This window comes from Rhincodon typus, chromosome 33 (genome assembly GCF_021869965.1).
Source record: "Rhincodon typus isolate 14 chromosome 33, sRhiTyp1.1, whole genome shotgun sequence".
Classification (NCBI taxonomy): Eukaryota; Metazoa; Chordata; class Chondrichthyes; order Orectolobiformes; family Rhincodontidae; genus Rhincodon; species Rhincodon typus.
In genome coordinates, this window is record NC_063364.1 from 26,220,662 (window position 1) to 26,242,330 (window position 21,669).

Consider the following 21,669-nt stretch of genomic DNA (forward strand, 5'->3'; position numbering starts at 1 on the left):
TAGCTGCGTGGGTCTCCAAGGTCTGTGCACAGCAGAGAGTCTCGGAACTGCAAGTCAATGCCGCAATCAATGTGCTGATGTTAATTGCCAAGCATGGAATCTTCAAATGACTGCGTCTGCATGCAGCTTTGAAGGGAGTACTGGCTGCTTCCTACACATCCAGCACAGATTGGGGCAGCATGTTAACTGAGCCAGGGTTCAGTGTTACTTCCTAACCTTCTCGGGCCTTCCAGTGAGAGAATGCAAGGCTTAGATATCAGGAGTGACGGTTAACACAGCTTCCGCACAGCAGGTGAAAAAGACTCAATAAAAAGTTTATCTAAACACTGTTACTTCTGCGGAAGGACTTAGCAATTACGACATGATTTAAAATAGGGCAGCACAGCGGCTCAGTGGTTAGCACTGCTGCCTCACAGTACCAGGGACCCAGGTTCGATTCCAGTCTTGGGTGACTGTCTGTGTGGGTTTCCTCCAGGTGCTCCAGTTTCCTCCCACAGTCCAAAGATGTGCAGGTTAGGTGGATTGGCCATGCTAAACTGCCCATAGTGTCCAGGGATGAGCAGGCTAGGTGGATTAGCCATGGGAAAGGAAATGCAGGGTTACAGGGATAGGGCAGAAGGGTGGGTCTGGGTGGGATGCTCTTCAGGGGGTCAGTCTGGACTCGATGGGCCAAATAGCCTGTTTCAATACTGCAGGAATTGTATGAAGGTAGGTGCCTGACATGGGGTAGAGAGCCCTACAGCGACAAATGAGTTGCTGCGAAGTATCCAGCACTGCACTAAGTCCTCCCCACTGTTGGCTGAGGGGGTGTGGGTGAAGGCAATGTGTTACCTGCATTGTTGAAAGGCCGCTTGTTGAGCTGGTTGTAGGGCTCCCGGTGATGACCATGCATTTGTTGTTGATGATGGGGTGGGAGCAGGTGAGGAGCAGGAGGACCATGCTGCGCATGAGACTGAGAATTCATGGAATCACGACTTGATCCCGAAGGCTCCAGTTTAAATTGACGTTTACTCTCTGAATTATTCTCCTTCTTCTTCTGTTCTTCCTAGATAAAGCGGCATTTTGGAGGAGGACATAATTAAATCAGAACAACAGAGGCTTGGTGAAGAAGAAATAATTTGAGTATTGTTCAAGAGGAGACACGTTAGTCAATATCCCCAACTTGCATCCATCTGAATCTCAATTCTTAGGTGCAAGACCCACAGTAACCCCTCTACCAATCAGAACACAAGAATTATAGCCCCTCAAGCCTGTCATTCAATAAGATCATGGCTGATCTGCTCCAAGACTTGCCTCCTCTTTTGTACCAGTTCAACATAGCCCTCAACTCCCTGATATTTCAATAACCTACCTATCTCCTTGTTAAATATTTTCAGTGGTCTAACCACCACAACTCTCTGGGTAGATAATTCCAGATGTTCATTATCCTCTGGGAGAAGAAATTCCTCTGTAGCTCAGTTTTAAATGGGTGTTCCCTTACGCCATTTCCACTTGTGAGAGAATCTCAAGCTAGGGAGTAAGTTACAGAATAAGAAGACACTCATTTAGAACTGAGATGTGGAGGAATTTTGTTTTCCAGAAGGTAGTCAATGTCTGGAATTCTCTACTCCAGGGAGATGCGGAGGCTAGATCACAGAAATTATTTAAATAGGGTGTAGACAGATCTGTGAAATGTCAAGTTGAGGGCTATGGGGAGCTGAGGTCTGGGGTAGATCAGCCATTATCTAACAGAATGGCAGCAGCAGGCTTGAGGGGTTGAATGGTCTACTCCTGCTCCTATTTCTTATGTTCATCTACACATCTTGAGAAACGCACTTGTTCTTATGGTCCATGTACAAATTAGGAACAAGAAAAGGACACTCAGCCCTTCAAGCCTGTTCCAGCATTCATTAAGATCGTAGCTGATCTGATTTTAATCTCAACTCTACTTGCCTGCATTTCCCCAGTAATCTTTCATCCTGTCCGTCATTAAGAACCTATCTACCTCTGCTTTAAAAATAATTAAAGGTTTTGCTTTCACTGCCTTTAGGAAGGCAATTCTAAAGACTCACCCACCGTGAGAACTTATTTCGCCTCACTTCTACCTTAAATAGTTTAGCCTTTATTTTTAAACTGTGACTCCTGGTTCTCAAAATCTACCCTGATCAATTTCCCTCAGGATCTAATATGTTTCATGTTTGCTCAATTCTAACTCAGTTACACTCCTGATGGAAGCTTTGCCTTTCACTTCAGTCTCTGTTCTCAGCAAGAACAAGAGAAGAATTCCCGTGACTGTAATCTAAATGTCTGAGATCCTCTATTTCCTAAATTGCATGGTACCAAGTCTGTCCAACTCCTCCTGACAGGAGAGGGAAGTAGGGCAATACTATGTCCCTCAGTCTCATTCCTAACTAGTATCACACTCAGGAAATGCATGGGACTCCTGTGGAGCAATATCAAGTGAATGTGAATGTGAATGTGACTGGGTTATCATTACCTCTTCCTGGGACCGCCTCTTCTGTGCTAACTTGTACAGTTTATGCAACTTTCTGGCATCAAATTCAGTGAACTTGGAGACAAAAATCCAGAGATTTCTGTGAAGATGAGACAAGAAAATGCTTTAGTGAAATAGCTGTACCACTTCCTGGGTTAAAATGGCCCTGCAATCTACCTAAATTGAGATACTGAGGTTAATGGTTCAGACTAGGAGGAAAAATCAGATACAAGGTCATGCCTGGTTTGAAAATCATCTGTTTTTGTGCTTAACCTGAAGAGACAACTCAACCCTCCCATTTAACATTTCTGAAGTAGTTGATACAGGATTAGCAGGGAACAGAAAATAAATTTTTCCAAGTGGGACTGGGGTTCACTGGCTGTAAGGTTGATGAAAGCAGAAGCCCTCACCGCATTTCAGGGATATTTGGATATGGACTTTAAGTGCTGTAGAGTGTTATGCTACTAACTGAAAAGTTAGGTTCAGCCTGGATGGTCCTTTTTATGGCAGCACAGACACGATGGGCTGAATGGCCTCCTTCCATGCCTTCAATTTCCATGGTTGGAACAGCCCATCTAAATGATAGTATCTTTGACAACGTAGCACTGAGGTCATCAGCGAAGATTAGATAATGTTTTGGAGTTGAACTTGTGATAGCCATTTTGATGTTTCTAAATAACCTTGCTCTCCTATCTATGTTTTACATTATTTACAGTAGCTGCACCTGCACCAGAATGGAAGAATCTACACTCACTATTACAATCAGAAAACAGTAATCCACAAATCCATTTGAATACACAGCCGAGTCTAGTTGACAGTAATATTTACACTTTTGTGCATATCACAAAAAAAGGCTGAACTCATCTCACCCTAAGTGAATAAGACCCAACACGGCCATCGAATGGATGTGATATTGAAAGAAAACCATTACACTGTACCTTCTCCAGATCTTGACTTGCTCAGAGTCAGTGTATGCTTTAAGGCACTCACTGATGCGGTCACCAATCTTCAGTAGGCAGCTGCGGGTGTGTTGGAGCTGCTCCTTCTCAGACAGCCCATCTTCTGGCTTGTCCAGCTGCTTGAGAGCTTTCTTAACTGGCCGCATTCGCTCCTTGCACTGACAGAGTAAAGGACAAAGAATATTCCTTCACAGATGCTCAATCAGCCACACAATTTCAAAACCCAATCATCTCCGTTTTGGTGACTAGCTGCACCCTTGACCTTTTTTGAGTTCTAACTTGAGTGGTACCTCACTAAATGTGTTCATCACTTACTCAGCCTAAGATATAACTTAAATGCATGGCTTATCTCCTGAAGGTGAGTGCTATCTGTCCTCAACCAAGCATTCAGACATCCTCACTTCCTTGCCAAGGATTCTAGATATTAAAAGGTGAAGTATGAAACCAGATGCAAATCCTCTCATTTATCTAAAGAATGCAGCATCATGAATGTCTGCCTTCTACAAACTAACTCACTGCCCAACAGCCTCTCTTTCTACTGTTTTTGAATAACTAATTAAACCAAATAAACAAGGTGATAGCTCCTTAAATGGCTCAGTCACTCTTTATAATATTTTGTTGAGACCAATTAAACAGGAGACAGCCCTTTAAAGGCACACTAACAAGAGCAGTCTTCCTTTACAAGTGCTGTTGTTTTTTTTAAAAATTTAACCTCTTTTTCAAATCAATATGTTCAGAGATAGATGTTATTACAGCCCTCTGGAGCAGATGGGACTTGAACCCAGGCCTCCTGTCCAGGGGCAGGGTCACTACCACCATGCTACAAGAGGGCTCAAAAGTGCTCTTTGTACTTGATTGAACAATGCCCATTACCTGTGTATCTTAACAATACAATGAACGTATGATCAACAGTGGAAAGACATCAGGAGCAGGATGGATGATTTTCTTCCCTCCTTTGTTCAGGCATGAAAACTGATTATTTGAGTGTCTGACGGCATGGTGCAGGAGTTGTTCTCTGTAGCTAACCTGAACTGACAGTGTAGACAGAGTATGACCCTAAGGCTGACCTCACCTTTGTCAGAACAAAGCACACATCAATCTAAAACAAAACTGAATCTCAGACATCGAATATCAAAGTGTTATGTTTTGTCATCTATGTTCTACACCCTGGAACTACTGCTAGGTTGAATTCATTCAGATTGTGGACTTAAGACAGAAAAAAACTAATCTGCAAGTGACTGGAGAAAATAGCAAATTAATACATAACATCAAACAGAAAGGTATACAATCTTCAGTCTCATCAGTTGAGCAAACAGTAGACGGGCAGTTACTGTCAGTGTAACGAAAGGCATGTATTTTATATATTGATTGAGCTGAATAATGAATATGATGGAATAGATGCAATTGATTCTATGATGGATGTGTGAGAGCAGCTGAGGATACACAGAGGGGGAGATGCATGAAAGTCTACCTTCTGGGAAGAAAACACTAATGAACAAATAATCAAATACAATGACAGTGCATGATGCTAACTGAATGTTCCATTCACCACCACAGCATTCCTTAATTATTAAATCAACAAACACTCATACAGCTCCTAATGTTTCCAGATTAATTTTGTGTAACGGTTTATTCTTGCAGCCATTCTTTATAGGGTAACTTTAAAAATTTAGCCAAGAATCTCAGGCATACAGTTTCCCTCTTAATTCTGATATAGGTACTTACAATGCTGAATGTTTCCTGGTCCAACTCATCCTCACCCTCCTCTCCAATTGGCACTGGGTCATTTCCTGCTGTAATGTGAACTGGACCTGTGGACATAGACTTCCGAATCTTGTCCTTGGCATCAGACTTCATCTGTTTGGAAGACAAAGTAAGAAAATAACCTAAACTAACACAAAGCAAAAGACTGTAAATGCTGGAGCTCTGCAACATAAACAGAAAATGTGTTCAGGCAGCACTGGTGCCAAGGGAAACAGTTAACATTTCAATACAGGTGGAAGATCATTGGTCTGAAGTATTAACACTTTTACTCTCCACAGATACATTATCTGCTGTCTATTTGGAGTATTTTGTTTTGAATTAAATTAACCATACAGGAAAGTAGGAACAGGCAATGATTCCCAAATCTGAACCCTAATCAGAGGTTTCATGAGCTAAGAGTTCACCCTCCTCCAGAATGACCAGAGATACTAGCCCAGAAACCTTTATCCAAGCAATCTGTGAGAGCTCTAAAATCAATCTCTGCACAAAAGCACATTGGTGTCAAATCCTCTTGGACTTGCTTATGTCAAAAATAAACACCAGTTGAGAAGACACTCTGTCGAGGTGGTATGTTGGTTAAGCTTTCAGAGCTTCTGGCTCAGCTGTTTGTTCTACTTCGTCATCTGCACCTCGCAAATCCACCAGCAACAGCGACCGACAATGCTTCTGACAGTGGGTCAGTCAGCCCAAACTAGGATGGCAATGTAGCACAGTGTGGAGCTGGAGGTCCCTTCTCTGACCCGAAACATCAACTTTCCTGCTCCTCTGATGCTGTCTGGCCTGCTGTGTTCCTCCAGCTCCACGCTGTGTTATCTCTTACTCCAGCATCTGCAGTTCTTGCTATCCCTTAGGATGGCAATGTAGTTTTGTTCACAAGGAACTTGCAGAATGCTTGAGGTCAGAGAAGTTTGAAGTCACTAGCCTGAGTTTGCACTTTGCTGATGGGCAGATTCCACAGCCCCAGCATCTCAGATATTTGGACAACAATGCATGTTATACATAGCAGTTTTAATGCAACAAAACATCCCAAGGGCTTCCCAGCAGCCTTGTAAAACAATATGATATTGAGCCACCAAAGGAGATATTGGATCAGATGACCAAAAGCTTGGTCAAACAGATAAGTTTTAAGAGCATCTTAAAGAGGTAAAGCAAGCTAGAGGTGGAAAGATGTTTAAAAGAGGGTGTTTTCAGTTACAGGCAAAAGGCAAGGTTGAGGCATTTTCTCTCCATATCTGCATGGGTTTCCCCTCGGTGCTCAAATTATCCCATAGGGATGTGCAGGTTAGGTGGATTGACCATGCTAAGAATTGTCCTGTAGTGTCCAGGGATGTGCAGGTTAGGTGGGTTAGCCGTGGTTAAAAACCTCATGAGGGGTTTTGGAGATAGGCTGGGGGATTCTGGTTGGGATGCTCTTCGGGGCGTTGGTGCAGATTTGATGGGCTGAATGGTTTCTGTCTGCACTGCAGGGATTCAACAATACTATGATTTTAAACCACCTTCAGCCAGAAGTTCTGAATGAATGATCCATCTCGGCCTCATCTTGAATTCCCGAATATCAACACACGCCAGTCTTCAAGCTATCTGACTCCACCCACTTTGATATTAAGACACAGCCAAAGGCTTTGGGTACTGCAAACGCTGTGGGCCCTGACAATAATCTGGCAATGATACTGAAGACTTAAGCTCCAGAACTTGCTGTGCCCCCTTGTTAAGTGGTCCTATACAGCTGTACAACTAGAACCTAACCAGCAATGTGGGAAATGACCCAGCTATGTCCTGTACATAGCTGTATGTACATGAAGATCAGGAACAGTTCAACCTGGCCCATTATTGCCTCATCAGACTACTCTCAGTGATGAAAAGTGATGGGAGATGTTGTCAACAGTCCAACAAACAGCACTTATTCAGCTATAAGAGCTCACTGATGCTCAGTTTGGGTACTGCTAGGGTCACACAGCTCTTACCTCATTGAAGCCTTGATCCAAGAATGGAAAAAGAGCTCAAATCACAGGATGGGAAGGGACAGGCACTGCCCTTTGATATCAAGGCTACATGTGACCGACACTGACATGCCCTAGCAAAACTGGAATCAATGGGGATCCTTTAACCTGGTTGGAACCCTAACTAGGATAAAGGAAAATGGCTGTGTTTATTGGAGGCCAGCCTTCTCAGCCCCAGGACATTACCAAAGGTGTTCCTCATGATAGATATTTTCCAAACAACCTGTTCAGAGATGCTATGACATCTCTGAAGCAGGTGAGACTTGAAACTGGGCCTCCTGGTTCACAGGTGAGGACACTACCTCTTCACTACAAGAGCCCTATGTTCCCCAAGGTAGTGTCCAACAATCTTCAGCTGATCCATCAATGACTTTCCAGCCATAAGGTCAGAAATGGGCATTCAGACCATTTATAACTTTTCAGATAGTGGATCAGTGTGTGTCAATGTACAGCAAGATTAGCATCAAGTAATTATCATCTCACACATGAGAGAATCTAACCCATCTCCCCTTGAAGTTCAATGGTATTACCATGCCTGAATACCACACTAACAACATACGGGGAGTGTTCCCTCTGCCAACAACACAGTTATAGCTGTAGGTGCCAACTGCAAGATGCATTGCAGCAACTCACCAAGGCTCCTCCGACAGCATCTTCCAAATCCACGACCTCTACCACCTGGAAGGACAAGAGCAGCTGATGCATGGGAACACCACCAGCAACTTCCCCACCAAGTCACACACACCACCCTGACTTGGAACTACATTGCTGTCCTTAACTGTTGCTGGGTCAAAATTCTGGAACTCCCTTCTTCATAGTACCACGGCTATACTTAAACCGCATGGACTATTAGCGGTTTGAGAAGGCAGCCCACCACCACTTCTCATGGGCAAGTAGGGATGGGAAATAAATGCTGGCCTAGCCAGCGGTGCCCACATCCCATGAAATAATAAATTTAAGAAAAGGCAACTGAAGGCCTGGCCACCCCTGGTGGAACATCTAAAATCAACATTGGCTAAGAGATTAGAATCAGAGCAATGAGATACCTCAATGATTTATTTTAGTCATAACATGTGACTAAACTTTAAAAGTACCTAATTGGCAGTAACAAATGTACTGTTTTCGTCTCCTTATGTGAAGACGACTGTTCTGGCTATGGAAGGAGTGTAACAAATGTTTACCAGACTGATTCCTGGGATGGCAGGATTGATGTACGAAGATTGGTTAGGAGTTTTATTCACTGGAGTTGAGAAGAATGAGGGATGATCTTACAGAACTATAAAATTCTAAAAGGACTAAACAGGGTAAATGCAGGAATGACGTTCCAGATGACTGGGGAGTCCAGAACGGGGGTGACAGTTTGAGGAGAGGGGATAGGCCATTTAGGACCGTGATGAAATATTTCGTCAAACAGAGAATGGCGAGCCTGTGGTATTCTCTGCCACAGAAAGCAGTTGAGGCCAAAGCATTGAATGTTTTCAAGAAAAAGTTAGATATAGTTCTTAGGAATAGAGGGATGTAAGGGTATGGGGAGAAAGCAGTAACAGGGTACTGAGTTGTTTGATTAGTCGTGATCTTACTGAACAGTGAAGCAGGCTCGAAGGGCCAAATGGCCTACTTCAGCCCCTATTTTCTATGTAACTCACGTCAGGATGGTCTGAACTACTGTGGAAGTTTCTGCCTTTGATTTGATGATGCAAGTTAACATCTCTCACTACCTTGTCCTTCTTAGTCTTTGTCTTCTTTTTCCCTTTCTGCCCATCTTTCTCCTTCTTGAGATCACCTTTCTCCTTGTTCTCCTTGTTGTCTTTCTTCTTCAATTTTTTCTTCACAGGAGCTCCATCCAAGCCACCATCCTGCAGGAACATCAAAGCATTTGAAATCAAACTTTTAAAAAGACAGTTAAGAACACTGCCCTGTTTACTGGTAGTCAGCTTCATCATAGCTTATTTAACGAATCAATGGCATAGCAGACAAGCATTTGGCTCATCAAATCCATACTGGTTCTCTGTACAGTCATCCGTCTAGTCCTATTCCCTCTGTGGCCCTGCAGGTTTATTTCCTCCAACTTGCATCCCATTTCCTTTTGGAGATTATTAATCATCTCATCTACTACCACACTTAAAGGCAATGGGTTACAAATGTCTCTTATTCAGTGAGTAAACATTATGTGTAATGTGTAAAAAACTTTTACTGGATGAAATTCACAGCCTATGGGAAGAGAGGAAATGAACTGAACTAATTAGACTGCTCTTTCAAACAAACAGCATGATGAGCCCAATAGCTGCGTTCTGTGTCATACAATTCTATGATCCTGGGCCAAAAGTGATTGTTGTGGCCATTTGTGTCTAAATCTACTTGACAGAAGATAACTCAATGAAGCAGACTGATAGAGACATAGTGAAATAAGCTCTTGGTTTATCACTACTGAACTACAGGTTACAAAACAAAAATCACTGGATCAATACCCTTGAGCTCCACAGCTAAGATCACTGCAGAAGCATCTTCACCATACAGACTCTGATGGCTCAACACAGCAGCATCTTTTCACGCATAATAAACGCCGACCTCGTCAGCAGTGCCCATACATGGAGAATAAAGATTTTTTTAAAAATTCTACTTGCAAAGCAAAGGAAGAGGACTGGAAATAGTGATGAGAACTGATGTGCATAAAGTCAGGGTATTGATGGGCTTTGTTTAGTGTGAGAACAGGAAAAGCTGTAGTGGCTAGAAGTCAAATGACAGAAATGGTCATATTTTTAGTGTAGGGAAGACCTAAAGAGGGGATCAACAGGTAATGTAGGAAGGAGATTGAAATAGGTTAACCTAACACGTACTCTGAAAGAATGGGGCCAATGGCTAAATGGCCTACATTCATTTGATCGCTCTGCGCATCTGCTTCACAAAAATGTGAGGCAAAACTGTTCAGTCTTGTAGAAACACAACTGGATAAATTGCAATAATGTTTTCCACCTATTCCCTTCTCGCCAGTCAACTTCAAGAGGAAGCGCCTGTTTAAGCACCGGATTCCCACAATTTACCTTCAGCTCTCCATCCTCCTCAGAAGGATTGTCAGAAAGCCGAGGGGATGTGATGTCATTGCCACTTTCATCCTTCAGCCTGGGTGCCTTATTCTCTTTCTTTACTCTTGGTTTCCTCTTCTTTGGTTTCGTCTATGTAAGAAAAAGCAACTTTTCAAAACATTCTGCAGCATCTAAATATAAGTGAATTTCCCAATCAAGTATTCTCACTGCCTATCAAAACAATATGCAGGATTAACTTCCAACATTACCATACCCTTCTCTGCCTAAAGAGCTAAGAAAAACTGAAAACCAAGGAATCTCTTTGACTCACTTTGCATTTGTGTATCAGTTTGGTTTAATTGATAGCGCAGACATGTTCAGACCAAGAGATTGTAGGTTTAAGCTTTGTTCCATAATTAGGACAAAAAAGCAAGTTGACATTTCAATGTAGAGCTGAATGGTGTTAAATTATTGGAGGCATCAGGCTTTGGACAAGATGTGAAATCAAAGCCATTATTGCCACTTCCAGAGTTTCTAATGAATGTTGTTCATTTTTTGCCGTTGTTTGAAAGACTGTGGAATAAATCTGATGATCTCAGTGACAACCGCCAAACATGCACCACCACCACCCCCCTCCTAAATAACAGACTTGACTAAACACCTTTTTTGTAGGGTCACATATGTTAGCAACCATTACAGCGCGTCCATCTCAAGACCTTCGACATATCAGATGTTATGATGAGATGCCATGCAAATGTAAATCGTACTCTTCTTTTTAACATTTTTTTATTCATTCATGGGATAGGGTATTGCTGACTAGGCCAGCATTTATTGCCGAGAGGGCAGTTAAAAGTCAACCACATTACTGCGGGTCTGGAATCACATGCAAGCCAGACCGGGTAAGGATGGCAGTTTCCTTCCCTAAAGGACATTAGTGAACCAGATGGTAATGCTGCAAACAAAGGGTAATCTATATCACAGAAACAGACTGTTCTATGCTACTGCGTATACACCAAATAAACCTCTGCCCACATCATCAGCATGCCCTTCATTCTCTTTTACCCTCGGGTGCTCACCCAGCTCCTCCTCAAGAACAAGGATAAAGGGCAACAGATTTAATACAGAGATGAGGAGAAATTAATTTTCTCAAAGAGTCGTGAATTGACTAGCCTACAGTGTGGTGAATGCTGGGACATGGAATAAATTTAGGGAGCAGATACACAGATTTTTAGTAATGGGTTGAAAGGTTATGGAGAGTGGGCAGCAAAGTGGAGTTGAGGCCAAGATGAGATCGGCCACAATCATATTAAATAGCAGGCTCGAGGGGCTGAATTGCCTATTCCTGGTTCTTTTATTCTCAGTAAATCTCATCTGCACCATGTGGCTCTGAGTCTGTATGTCCAGGGAACCTGAGCTTTCTTACCCAAGCGCTGCTTCACACCTATTTAACTAACCTCCTCTTCCTGTTTCAAAGCATCCTTCTTGATCATGTCCTTCTTCAGAAGCTTAATCAAATAATCAGCTCGCGACTGGAGATGCTTGGCTTGCGGTTTGCGGTCGGGATCATCTGGAAGAATCTGGAAGAGGAGAAATACTCGATATGTGCAATCAGTTACACCTGACACTGCACCACCAAAAAAAAAATAACATTTGCACAATTTCCTTAAGGAATTACCCTGGGCTCCACGCTTGTGGGCATTTTAATTGCAGTTTAGATATTATTCAGCTCCTATGTCCACGACTCTTCAAATCTGGGTATAGCTCCCAGGCAAATGGAGCAAGACATCAGAATAATAATTGATTTTATTCATTTTCAAGTGTTTCATGTCTTTCAGATATTCTTGGAAGGTACAACACTGGCAGAAATTCTCAGACTTTAAAAAGCTTAGATGTACATGACAGCAGTCTAATCGGGAAATGGTAGTGGGCTTTGCACCGTCGTGACTCAGTTACACACATCTCAAATTCCAAATGTAACTGTGTCCCTGTGGGAAGAACAAGTGCAAAATGAGAGGTGTGGACAATTAAGCATTTGTGTGCCTCCTAATGGTCAGCGTAAGTTCAGCACCTTAGACAGCAGTAAACAGCTCACATTCAGAATCTTTTTTGGTTATCGGACAGGCATATCTGGGGAGCCAAACACTTGCCCATATCAATCAGCCAATTACTGGCAAAGTATTTCCTATGTTAAATTACAGCTCTGGTGAAATGCAAGGTACCATTTCCAATGCCAACTATCTTGTTGCTCTTTTGGGTACCAGTTACAATTTTGAGCTGTTGGCTCACACCTAGTTTCCTCAGACTTGTACCACACAGGACCCTGGCAGCCAGCAAACAGGAGACTCCATGCATACTTCCTTCAATATAAGTCTGGGCAGTTATGAGCCATGTCCAAGAGATAAAACTCCAGTACTGAACCCATCACGTCATCATCTTCCCAATAAAACTGGTGGCTCAGTGGTTAGCACTGCTGCCTCACAGCGCCAGGGACCCGGGTTCGATTCCACCCTCGGGCGACTGTCTGTGTGGAGTTTGCTCATTCTCACTGTGTCTGCGTGGGTTTCCTCCGGTTTCTTCCCACAGTCCAAAGATGTGCAGGCTAGGTGGATTAGCCATGCCAAATTGCCCTGTAGTGTTCAGGGATGTGTAGATTAGGTGGGTTATAGGGGGATGGGCCTGGGTGGGATGCTCTGAGGGTTGGTGTGGACATGTTGGGCCGAAGGGCCTGTATCCACATTGTAGGGATTCTATGAAAACTACCGTAAAGAGTGAGGTGCTGACGAGGATCAAATGTTTAATTGGCTCATTTCCCAATTATGACTTGATGCAAAGCAAGCTGCATATTCATCAAATGGAACATGGAATGGCCTACCTTATTGGTAAGCTGCAGATCTGGGTCCATTTTTATTTGCTCCCAGTTGCTATAACCACACTCATAGATCCCTATCAGCAAATTGGAATCCTCCTCCACACCCCAATCTGTGTCGAAATGCACTGCCTTCGCATGGCAGGGTAAGCGATACCTACACAGCGGAAACAGCATGTAAATCACTGCACTTTTTAGAGGTAGCACACAGACCAACCTCAGTGACTACACAATGTCCTGTTTTAATGTATCACAAGCAAGCGGATTGCTTCAGGCTGCGGGGCACTCCATCTTTGCCCGAGCGCTTACACAATGCAAGAGACAAATATTAGAAAAGTTAGAAATGCCCAGGAATAGAAAGGTACGGGCAACAGTTGAATATTCACCTTTCTCATCCCATTCAAGATGATAGATTCCTCATTTGGTTGGGATTCCACAGGAACCAGCTTGCTTCTGGTACCTCCACCATCCCTGTAGAAGCCTTGACTGTTCAAAGTCTCAGAGGCCGTTGTGACTGCACGTTAACATCACAGCTTACCCCAAGACTGAGCTCTAGCATCCATGCATTTTTCATACCCCAAAGTGGGAAGACGACTCATGATATAGCAAGTGGCAATGAGTTTGTTGGATTATTCCCACTTCCTCAAATACAGGAATACAGAAAGCAATTCCACTAACTTTAAATATTGCTTTGAGGTCAGCAATGTCAGCACAGACTTAAGTATCAAAAGACAGTAGTTGCCAGATTATCTTCAATCTACTTAACACAACGGAAAAGAGTGACACATTTTCGTTAGAGTCAAACAGCATGGAAACAGACCCTTCGGTCCAACTCGTCCATGCTGACCAGGTTTCTCATTTATTTGTCCTACCTGAAACATCACCCTCAAAATGTGCGACAAATAGAAAGGCAATCACTTGGAATCCGCAAAGAAACTGACCAGGATCAGAAACCAGCAAAGAAAAAACTAGCCTCACTGATCACTATTTTTAAAAGATATGCAATTAAACTCTGCATCCAGTGTTTTCTTAATATGGGTGTGACACCATGGTTTCCAGTACCACCTCAGCAGCAGAACAATGAATTCAATTTTACATTGCATTGTGCTTCCATCTTCATTACCTCAAACTTAATGAGAGTAGTGTATAGAAACTACAGTGACAGAAATATGAATGCCTCAAATATATTCTGAAGCACAAATTACTAAACTCACTTTTTTCTTTCCTCAGGGTCCATAGGAATGGCTTTATGCAAAGCCTCAAACTCATCTTCATGAATGAGAATCGATTTAACATTGACCTGGACACCAGAAACCTTGATTGTTGGTCCTCTCTTTTTCCCAGGGCCCTTTCCTGTAACAGATTGGTCAGAATTATAACATAGGAGCGGCAGTCAGAAAAAAGCACAGAGCTATGTAGCTCCCCTTTCAAACCAACTGGTTGGGTTATTGAACAATTTTGCTTTGCAGACCACATTTCTTTGATTACCAGGAACCTATTAGTAGCTTTCTGCATTGCATCTTTTCTAATTTCTAAAAAATTAGAATGTATTCTTTGACTTTAAATGAATAAACAATGCTACAAATGGACCACCAGCTCCAAAGTACATCCTGAAAACATCATTGCACTAAGTGTGTCTCCACCCCAAACAATAAATATGCTAGTCACAGTTGGACCTATGTAGAAAATGGTAAAGTTTCAACAACTTGGAATAAGGATGTAATACAGTGAATGCCTCAAAGATGGCTGATCACAGGGACAACCTAACTTAGAAATGTGAGAAATCTGCTGAATAAACAAGCTAAACTGTCTTCCCTGCAAGGGAACAGCAACCATCCAGAACAGATCAGGTTAGAATAAGAGAAATACAGACAGCAGCTAAGATTGACTGATTGTATGATGTATTGTTGTCACATGTACAGAGATACAGTGAAAAGTGTTGTTTTGCATACCATACAAAGTGTATCAGGATAGGAGAACAGAACGGAACGCAGAATACAGTGTTACAGCTGCACAGAAGGTGCAGACAGAGCGAGATTGTGATGGAGTTATAAGAACTAAGTTCAGCAATGCTTCTATGCCAATGGTATAAAAATATAGATGATTTCCACCATACGGCTCAATGCTGCACATTATTTGAATGGTCCTGGTGGGCTTTATATATACATATAATATAATGAGTAGACAGACATATAGATTGCTTCAAGCCTTTGTGTGATGTTAAATATCAAGAAATGGCCACATTATCAATTTTATGATAATTGAGGTAGTTTTGGCCACTGGTCAAACTTACATTTATACAGCCCTTCACTCTGAGGGGCACATGGTGTGACTCAGAAGGAAGGCAATGGGAGGTGGAAAATCTTCAAGGAATTCCACTCTGCTCTTAACCCATTCCTTGAATCTTTGTTGCAATTTGATTTTCAGAGGATACCCAACAACGCTCCTCAGCCCTTGTGTCAGCATTCTTGCAAATCATAGAAACCAAATCATAGAAAGCAAAGAGCAGGTTAAGTATACAGAGCAGACAACAGGAGTTCAGGGCCCAGTGCTTACCCTCCAGGCCAGGGTTTTCTTTTAACTGTTCTTCAAATTCCTTGAGAGCCATCACACAGCCATTATGTATGAGCTCGCCCAGTCGCTGGAGATCTGCAATAGACTTGTCAACCAGCTCTGCATCACGAGCAATACCTTCAAGTCTTGGATACAACAAAAAACCAAATTTCAATTTCTTGTTAATGCTGTGAAATTATATTAGAATACAACATATTAATACAGCTTAAAAATTTATTACAGGCAATAAAGGTAAAACGTTCACTCCAGCAATATCTCAAATGACAGACTGGACGGTATAGAGTTGAGTCTCACACATGAGAAAGTCACTTGGGTTAACCAATGGTCTGCAAATCATGGTCAGAACAGGTTAGGATACTATTATTAGAATCATAGAATACCGACAGTGTAGAAGCAGGCCATTTGGGCCATCAAGGCCAATTTGGCCCTCCAAAGAGCACCCTACCCAGATCCACGCTTGTCCACCCCCTACCTACCCTGTAACCCTGCATTCTCCATGGCTAATCTACCTAGCCTGCACCTCCCTGGATACCATGGGCGATTTAGCATTTCCAATCCACCTAACGTGCACATTTTGGACTGTGGGAGGAAACCAAAGCACCCGGAGGCAACCCACGCAGACACGGGGAGGAGAATGTGCAAACTCCACAGAGACAGTCACTCGAGAGTGGAATTGAACCTGGGTCCTTGGCATTGTGAGGCAGCAGTGCTAACCACCGAGCCAGTGTGCCGTCCCAATTAGCTTCAGTGACCTAGCAGTAGTGAACAAACAATCAGATCCCGGTTCCAAATTGCTACTCTCCAATTCTCTCCCACAGTCAGACACTGTCAACAATCTCAGATCTTGACTCACAAAGATAGTGGTGATAGGCATGGGGTGTTAGGGGGTCACTGTTTCTCATGGGATTCTCACCCACAGCAAGGAACCAATACCTTCAGGAGAGATAGGGAGAGAAATGGAAAACTAATATGCAAACCTTGCAGGCCACAAGAAAAGTTTAGCAGTTTTGGGACAGGTGCCTTGGTGGAGGGAGTGAAACAAAAATAAGATGATACAAACTTCACAGGAAAAAGGATTACCTCTCAAGAGGAGCACCAAACTTTTTATAACTCTTGATAAACCTGCAAGAGAAGGATCACAAGTGTAGTGGAATTTAATTCCCTTCAGACCTCTATGTTTAATAATATATTTATCCCCTTCTTGCAGAAGGGCATGCTAAAAAGGACAACAAAGCAACTTAATCTTTCATTCTGCAGTGTTCTGTAGGATTTAATGCTAATTTAAACATGTCCTAAAACATCAGATCCATTAAATTCAGCAGAAAAACAAGTGACAATTAAGCTTGTATCAGAGATAGTAGGAACTGCAGATGCTGGAAAATCTGAGATAACAAGGTGTAGAGCTGGATGAACACATGATGAACACCGCTGAAGAAGGGTCTAGGCCTGAAACGTCAGCCTTCCTGCTCCTATGATGCTGCTTGGCCTGCTGTGTTCATCCAGCTCTACACCTTGTTATCTCTGACAATTAAGCTTGCTGGACTTTGTAAGGTTGACTGCCATCGTATGTGGCACATGCAGCAGGATGACCTTGTCACTTACCTCCTGATTTCAGCATCTGTGAAACCATCCACCATGTCTCTGCGGACTGTCCGGGGACGGCCTCTCCGCTTGGGTCGTTTATCCTCATCTTCACTTTCCTCGGTTTCACTCTCTGACCCAGATGACCTTTGCCGCCTTCGCCGTGATCCAGCATCCGAATCGCTGCCATTTGCCTGAGCCTAAAACCACCAACAATGTTATGTTTGACACCAGTTAGCATTTTCCCTATCCAAATGCATCCTCTTCCTTTCTTGAGTTTTACAATCAGAGCAGTTCCTTCAGTCGCTCACACATAAATGAATACACTTTAGGTTTTCTGATAAGGGCCAGTCAGCTCTCTTCAATCAGGAGGAAGACGCATTATTTTCACACTGCATGCAGGCACGTATAGTTGCAAAATGAATCGCAGAGCACTGATCAGAAATGGGAAGAGAGTATAATTTACTCTTCCAGTATGAAGGAGCGCTGCAACCAGCTGTAGCTCCAATACAGATAGACATCAGCAAGCTCAGCACAGGCTGCGTGTTGAACAAAGAGTCAAATGGTGTGCAGGATGCAAGAGAAAATTCACCAGTGACGTGATCTGAAAACCCAGCTCCATTTTCAGAAAAACAAAAGAGAGACTCAGCCAGGTCAACTGGTCCCCTGACAATAACAAATTAGGCTTGTTTGAAGTCTGAACTTAATTTAGTGCAAAGTTCAGCATCTTTCTTAAACACATTGCTATTTTGCCGAGGTGAAGAATGCGAGTTCTCGAGAAAATAACTTTTTTTCATTTCAGGCTTCTGCTTTGGTTGTGTTGGCATCATAGACTGAAATTCACATTCTCAAGAGTCGTTATATGTGTTATGCTAGCTGAATCAGACATGAGCCCTGAGATGATAGTCTTCATAATGAAACAGCTATAAATGCAAATAATCTAAAAATGTATCAAAGACTTCAAGTGATGTGACTTGACCATTTCCCTTAGCAGCTTGTTCCAATATGGCTTTGCCTTTGGCATCCAAAATCAACATCAAATATTCACAGATAGGGTGTCGAGTGAAAGCTCTCTGGAGTCTGATCAATGAATGCGCCTTGGTCCCAAATGTATAAATGTGTCTGTAATGTGTCATTATAACATTTGTCATTTCTTACACCGTTCATTCACTGCTCTCTTAAAAGTCACCTCAGACCAGTATGGGCTGTCTTGATCTGGGCTCTATGTCTGCAAGAACAATGTATAATCCCACAGCAACCAGCACTATCTGTTTATATAGGCTTTAAGGCAATTTTACAGCAAAGAAGAAAAAGTGATCCCAAGCTCCTCTTGTCTGCACATCACTTCAGTAGGTATTTACCACCTTCTTGTTAAATTTGAAAACTAATGTTTTAAAGGGCAAATTAGACCAGCATATAAATGGTGCTAGATATTTCACTGCAGTCAGCACAATGATTCTACTGGTAGTTCAGTCTGTTGCTCACAGTCCTGCAGACAAGCCCTTGTTATTAATGAATGAAATGTTTTTTCAAAGGAATAAGGGAGGCATGTGCTGGTAATGTTTCACTCTGAATAAAGTACAGCAGAGGAAGAATTGGTTCCAATGCTATTCTTTTCCTTAGAGCAGAGAAGGCTGAGGTCAGCTGTTATAAAATTACGAAGAGCATTTGGTTAAAAAGTCATAGAGTCATACAGCATAGACCCTTCAATCTAATTCATCCATGCTGACCAAGTATCCAATAGGAAGAAACGTTGTCGCCGTTAGTACACAGGCCAATGACCGGGGGCACAGATTTAAGATAAGGGCCAGGAATTGGAGGAGTGTTTTTTTTTTTACAGCCAGAAGGTGCTGGGTACCTGGGACTCTGTGCCTGTAAGGAGTAGTAGAGGTGGGAACCATCATAACAGTTAATTATTTAGATGAACACTGGAAACACCATCGCATACCAAGCTACAGGCCAAGAGCTGGCCAACAGGACTAGGGTAGAGAGATGCTCAATGATCGGTATGCACATGATGGGCCAAAGGGCCTCTTGCCTTGCTCTAAAACTCTAGCAATGAATCTTCACCTTTTGACAACCATCCTTCACCGCCATGCTCTATTCCAGACAGGGCTGGTGAAGAATAGTATTGGAGCCAAATTTTACTCAGCCTTACATTGATTTAAAGTGAAACATTTTCAGCCTACACCACACCAACTTTATAGGAGCTGAAGTGAAACTCTGATAAAAGCCATCCACCTGCCTACAATTAAACTCTAAGAGAGAGAAGGAAAGAAAGAGAGAGAGCAGGATGCAGCTCTCTGCCCCACCTTTCCAGCTTGCCTCAATGAGTAGCATCGATTTGACACCTTGACATTCCAGATGTAGATATTTTCTAGCCAACGGGTTCTGCAATGTTATTACACACGCATGGAGCAGGTGGGACTTGAACTCAGGCCCCCAGACTTGGAAACAGGCAAACTACTACTGCACCTGTAAGAGGAACTACATTTCAAATGTATACCAAGGACCAAACGAGGAAAGAAAAACCCCTAACAGAACAGTGCAGACAGGACTCAGCTATTTTATCCTAGAGAGTGAGAGGCACGAGACAGGCAGTCACTTGCTTGTGACAGATTCTGTACCTTTTTAGTTGAACTTCTACTCCTTGGAAGCATATAAATTTCTTCCAGCTCTTTCTGCCGTGCCTCCTCTTCGATCTTTTTCCACTGCTCCTCCGGGATGATGTCGTCCCATTCCTTAACCTGCTTGTCATCCACTTCGGGCTCATTCTCCTCCATTGTGCTAAAGTTCGCCACCTGGAGGGGTGATGAGGAACAGCAAAATCACAACATGCACAAGGCAACAATTCCCATCCCAATGGCAGTGTCATGTTCGAGAGCATAGTCAATGAAGACGCCAGCCTGCTAATGACAGGCTAAGGCTGGACACAGCTATTACATTCTCCAACGTGCAGCATCAATCCAACGAACTGATGACTAATCACCAATCTTACCTTGAACTGGGACAGCAGCTCATCTGTTGGACTCACAGATTGTTCATTTTCTCTTGTTTCTGCGAGACGTAGGATCTCTTCGATGTCCATTTCCTGAAAGTGGAGTTTGATTTTTATTAGCAATCGCACTTAACTGAATGAATCTTCAACAGAATTGTTGAAAATAATTTCCCATTCACCCCGAAAGCATGTACATATATTAGATACTTGGTCATGGCTGATTTTTGTCCATGCACTCTGACAGGGAGTTTCAGAAGATGGAACACAATTAAGCTTGGTCCTGTTTTCCCTCTAGGTATAGTCTGATACAATTTCTTGACTTAGCAGATAGTAATATGCAGCAGGGATTCTGACATGCACTATCCTCCAACCTTAGCCAAGAAAGGCAAGGGGTAAGGGTAGCACATTTATCACCTCCCTCAATGATATCCCAAGTTAGCACCAACTCAGGTCATATCCGCAGTATTCTTGTTTGTAATGCTCCAGACTATAGTAGCCAGTGAATGTTGTCAACTAAACCTACACTTTTCTATGAGATGGCCCAGCAACATTGATGCAACTTTAGCATCAGATTATACAGCCAAGGAGGCCATGCAGCCAATATTAGCGGAACCTTTTAAGAAGTTTTCTGCTGCATCCCACTTTCCTGCCCTTTCCCTACTGCCCTGCAAAATTTTAACAGTGAAGTGTCAACTCCTTTCTGAAAGTTACAATTGAATCTGCTTCTACCATCTTTTCAGGTAGTGACATTCCAGATCATAACTTTGGAAAAAAAAATCCTCATTTCCACTCTAGTCTTTCCATATTGTTCTTCAATTTGCATCTTCTGGTTTCTAACCAGCCTGACAGCAAAAAACATCACCTCCTCATTTACTCTACCAAAATGTTTCTGCGCAATTTTCAGCGTCTCTACCCAGGATGCACAACTATTTACTTTTACATGCAAAAGCGAACATCAATTTCATTTGTATTGCAGCACTTTCTATACATATTTTGACCTTAAAAATAAACTTTGAAGTTTGAGAATTCTACGAAGTTTTTTCCAATACTGACAAAGTGTAGAGATCAGCAGTACCTGTGGCTCAGACTCCTCACCCTCTGGCTCTTTGAACAGCTCCTCAGCACCAAACTTTAAGATTGCGGTCAGTTCTTCTTTGTTGAATGGCGTTGAGCTGAAAACACAAATCATTAGCCATTTCAATAACCAGTGCCTTATCCATTCTGTGCAATGTGTTCATTACACTAATGCATAGACACGGTGGAAAGTTTGAAATGCCATTCTAAAATGCATGTGCTTTCCAGAAAGCACCGGCCTCTTGCCTGAAAATGGCTACCAAGAAGCTGGGCTACCAACACATTAATGTGAGCGTTTACGTATGCAAGCACTGCTGAATGAAGGGACACTTTATTTAAGCTTCTCGTCCTGCTTTC

The 21,669-nt window shown here is 42.7% G+C and overlaps 1 protein-coding gene across 3 annotated transcripts in view; it reads right to left on the bottom strand.

Moving 5' to 3' along the window:
* The window catches only part of chd2 (chromodomain helicase DNA binding protein 2), a 96,979-nt gene that overhangs the window by 6,542 nt on the left and 68,768 nt on the right, over positions 1-21,669 (bottom strand). For all 3 annotated transcript variants that reach the window (XM_020528749.2, XM_020528740.2, XM_048616110.1), the window contains 15 exons: positions 21,314-21,410; positions 20,239-20,331; positions 19,868-20,041; positions 17,262-17,440; positions 16,740-16,781; positions 15,642-15,784; positions 14,300-14,438; positions 13,092-13,242; positions 11,674-11,796; positions 10,238-10,369; positions 8,915-9,052; positions 5,158-5,289; positions 3,412-3,590; positions 2,477-2,573; positions 832-1,045 (listed from right to left, as the gene is read on the bottom strand). In XM_020528749.2, coding sequence (XP_020384338.1) covers positions 832-1,045; positions 2,477-2,573; positions 3,412-3,590; positions 5,158-5,289; positions 8,915-9,052; positions 10,238-10,369; positions 11,674-11,796; positions 13,092-13,242; positions 14,300-14,438; positions 15,642-15,784; positions 16,740-16,781; positions 17,262-17,440; positions 19,868-20,041; positions 20,239-20,331; positions 21,314-21,410 — 2,033 coding nt within the window. The remainder of the gene's footprint in view (positions 1-831; positions 1,046-2,476; positions 2,574-3,411; positions 3,591-5,157; positions 5,290-8,914; positions 9,053-10,237; positions 10,370-11,673; positions 11,797-13,091; positions 13,243-14,299; positions 14,439-15,641; positions 15,785-16,739; positions 16,782-17,261; positions 17,441-19,867; positions 20,042-20,238; positions 20,332-21,313; positions 21,411-21,669) is intronic.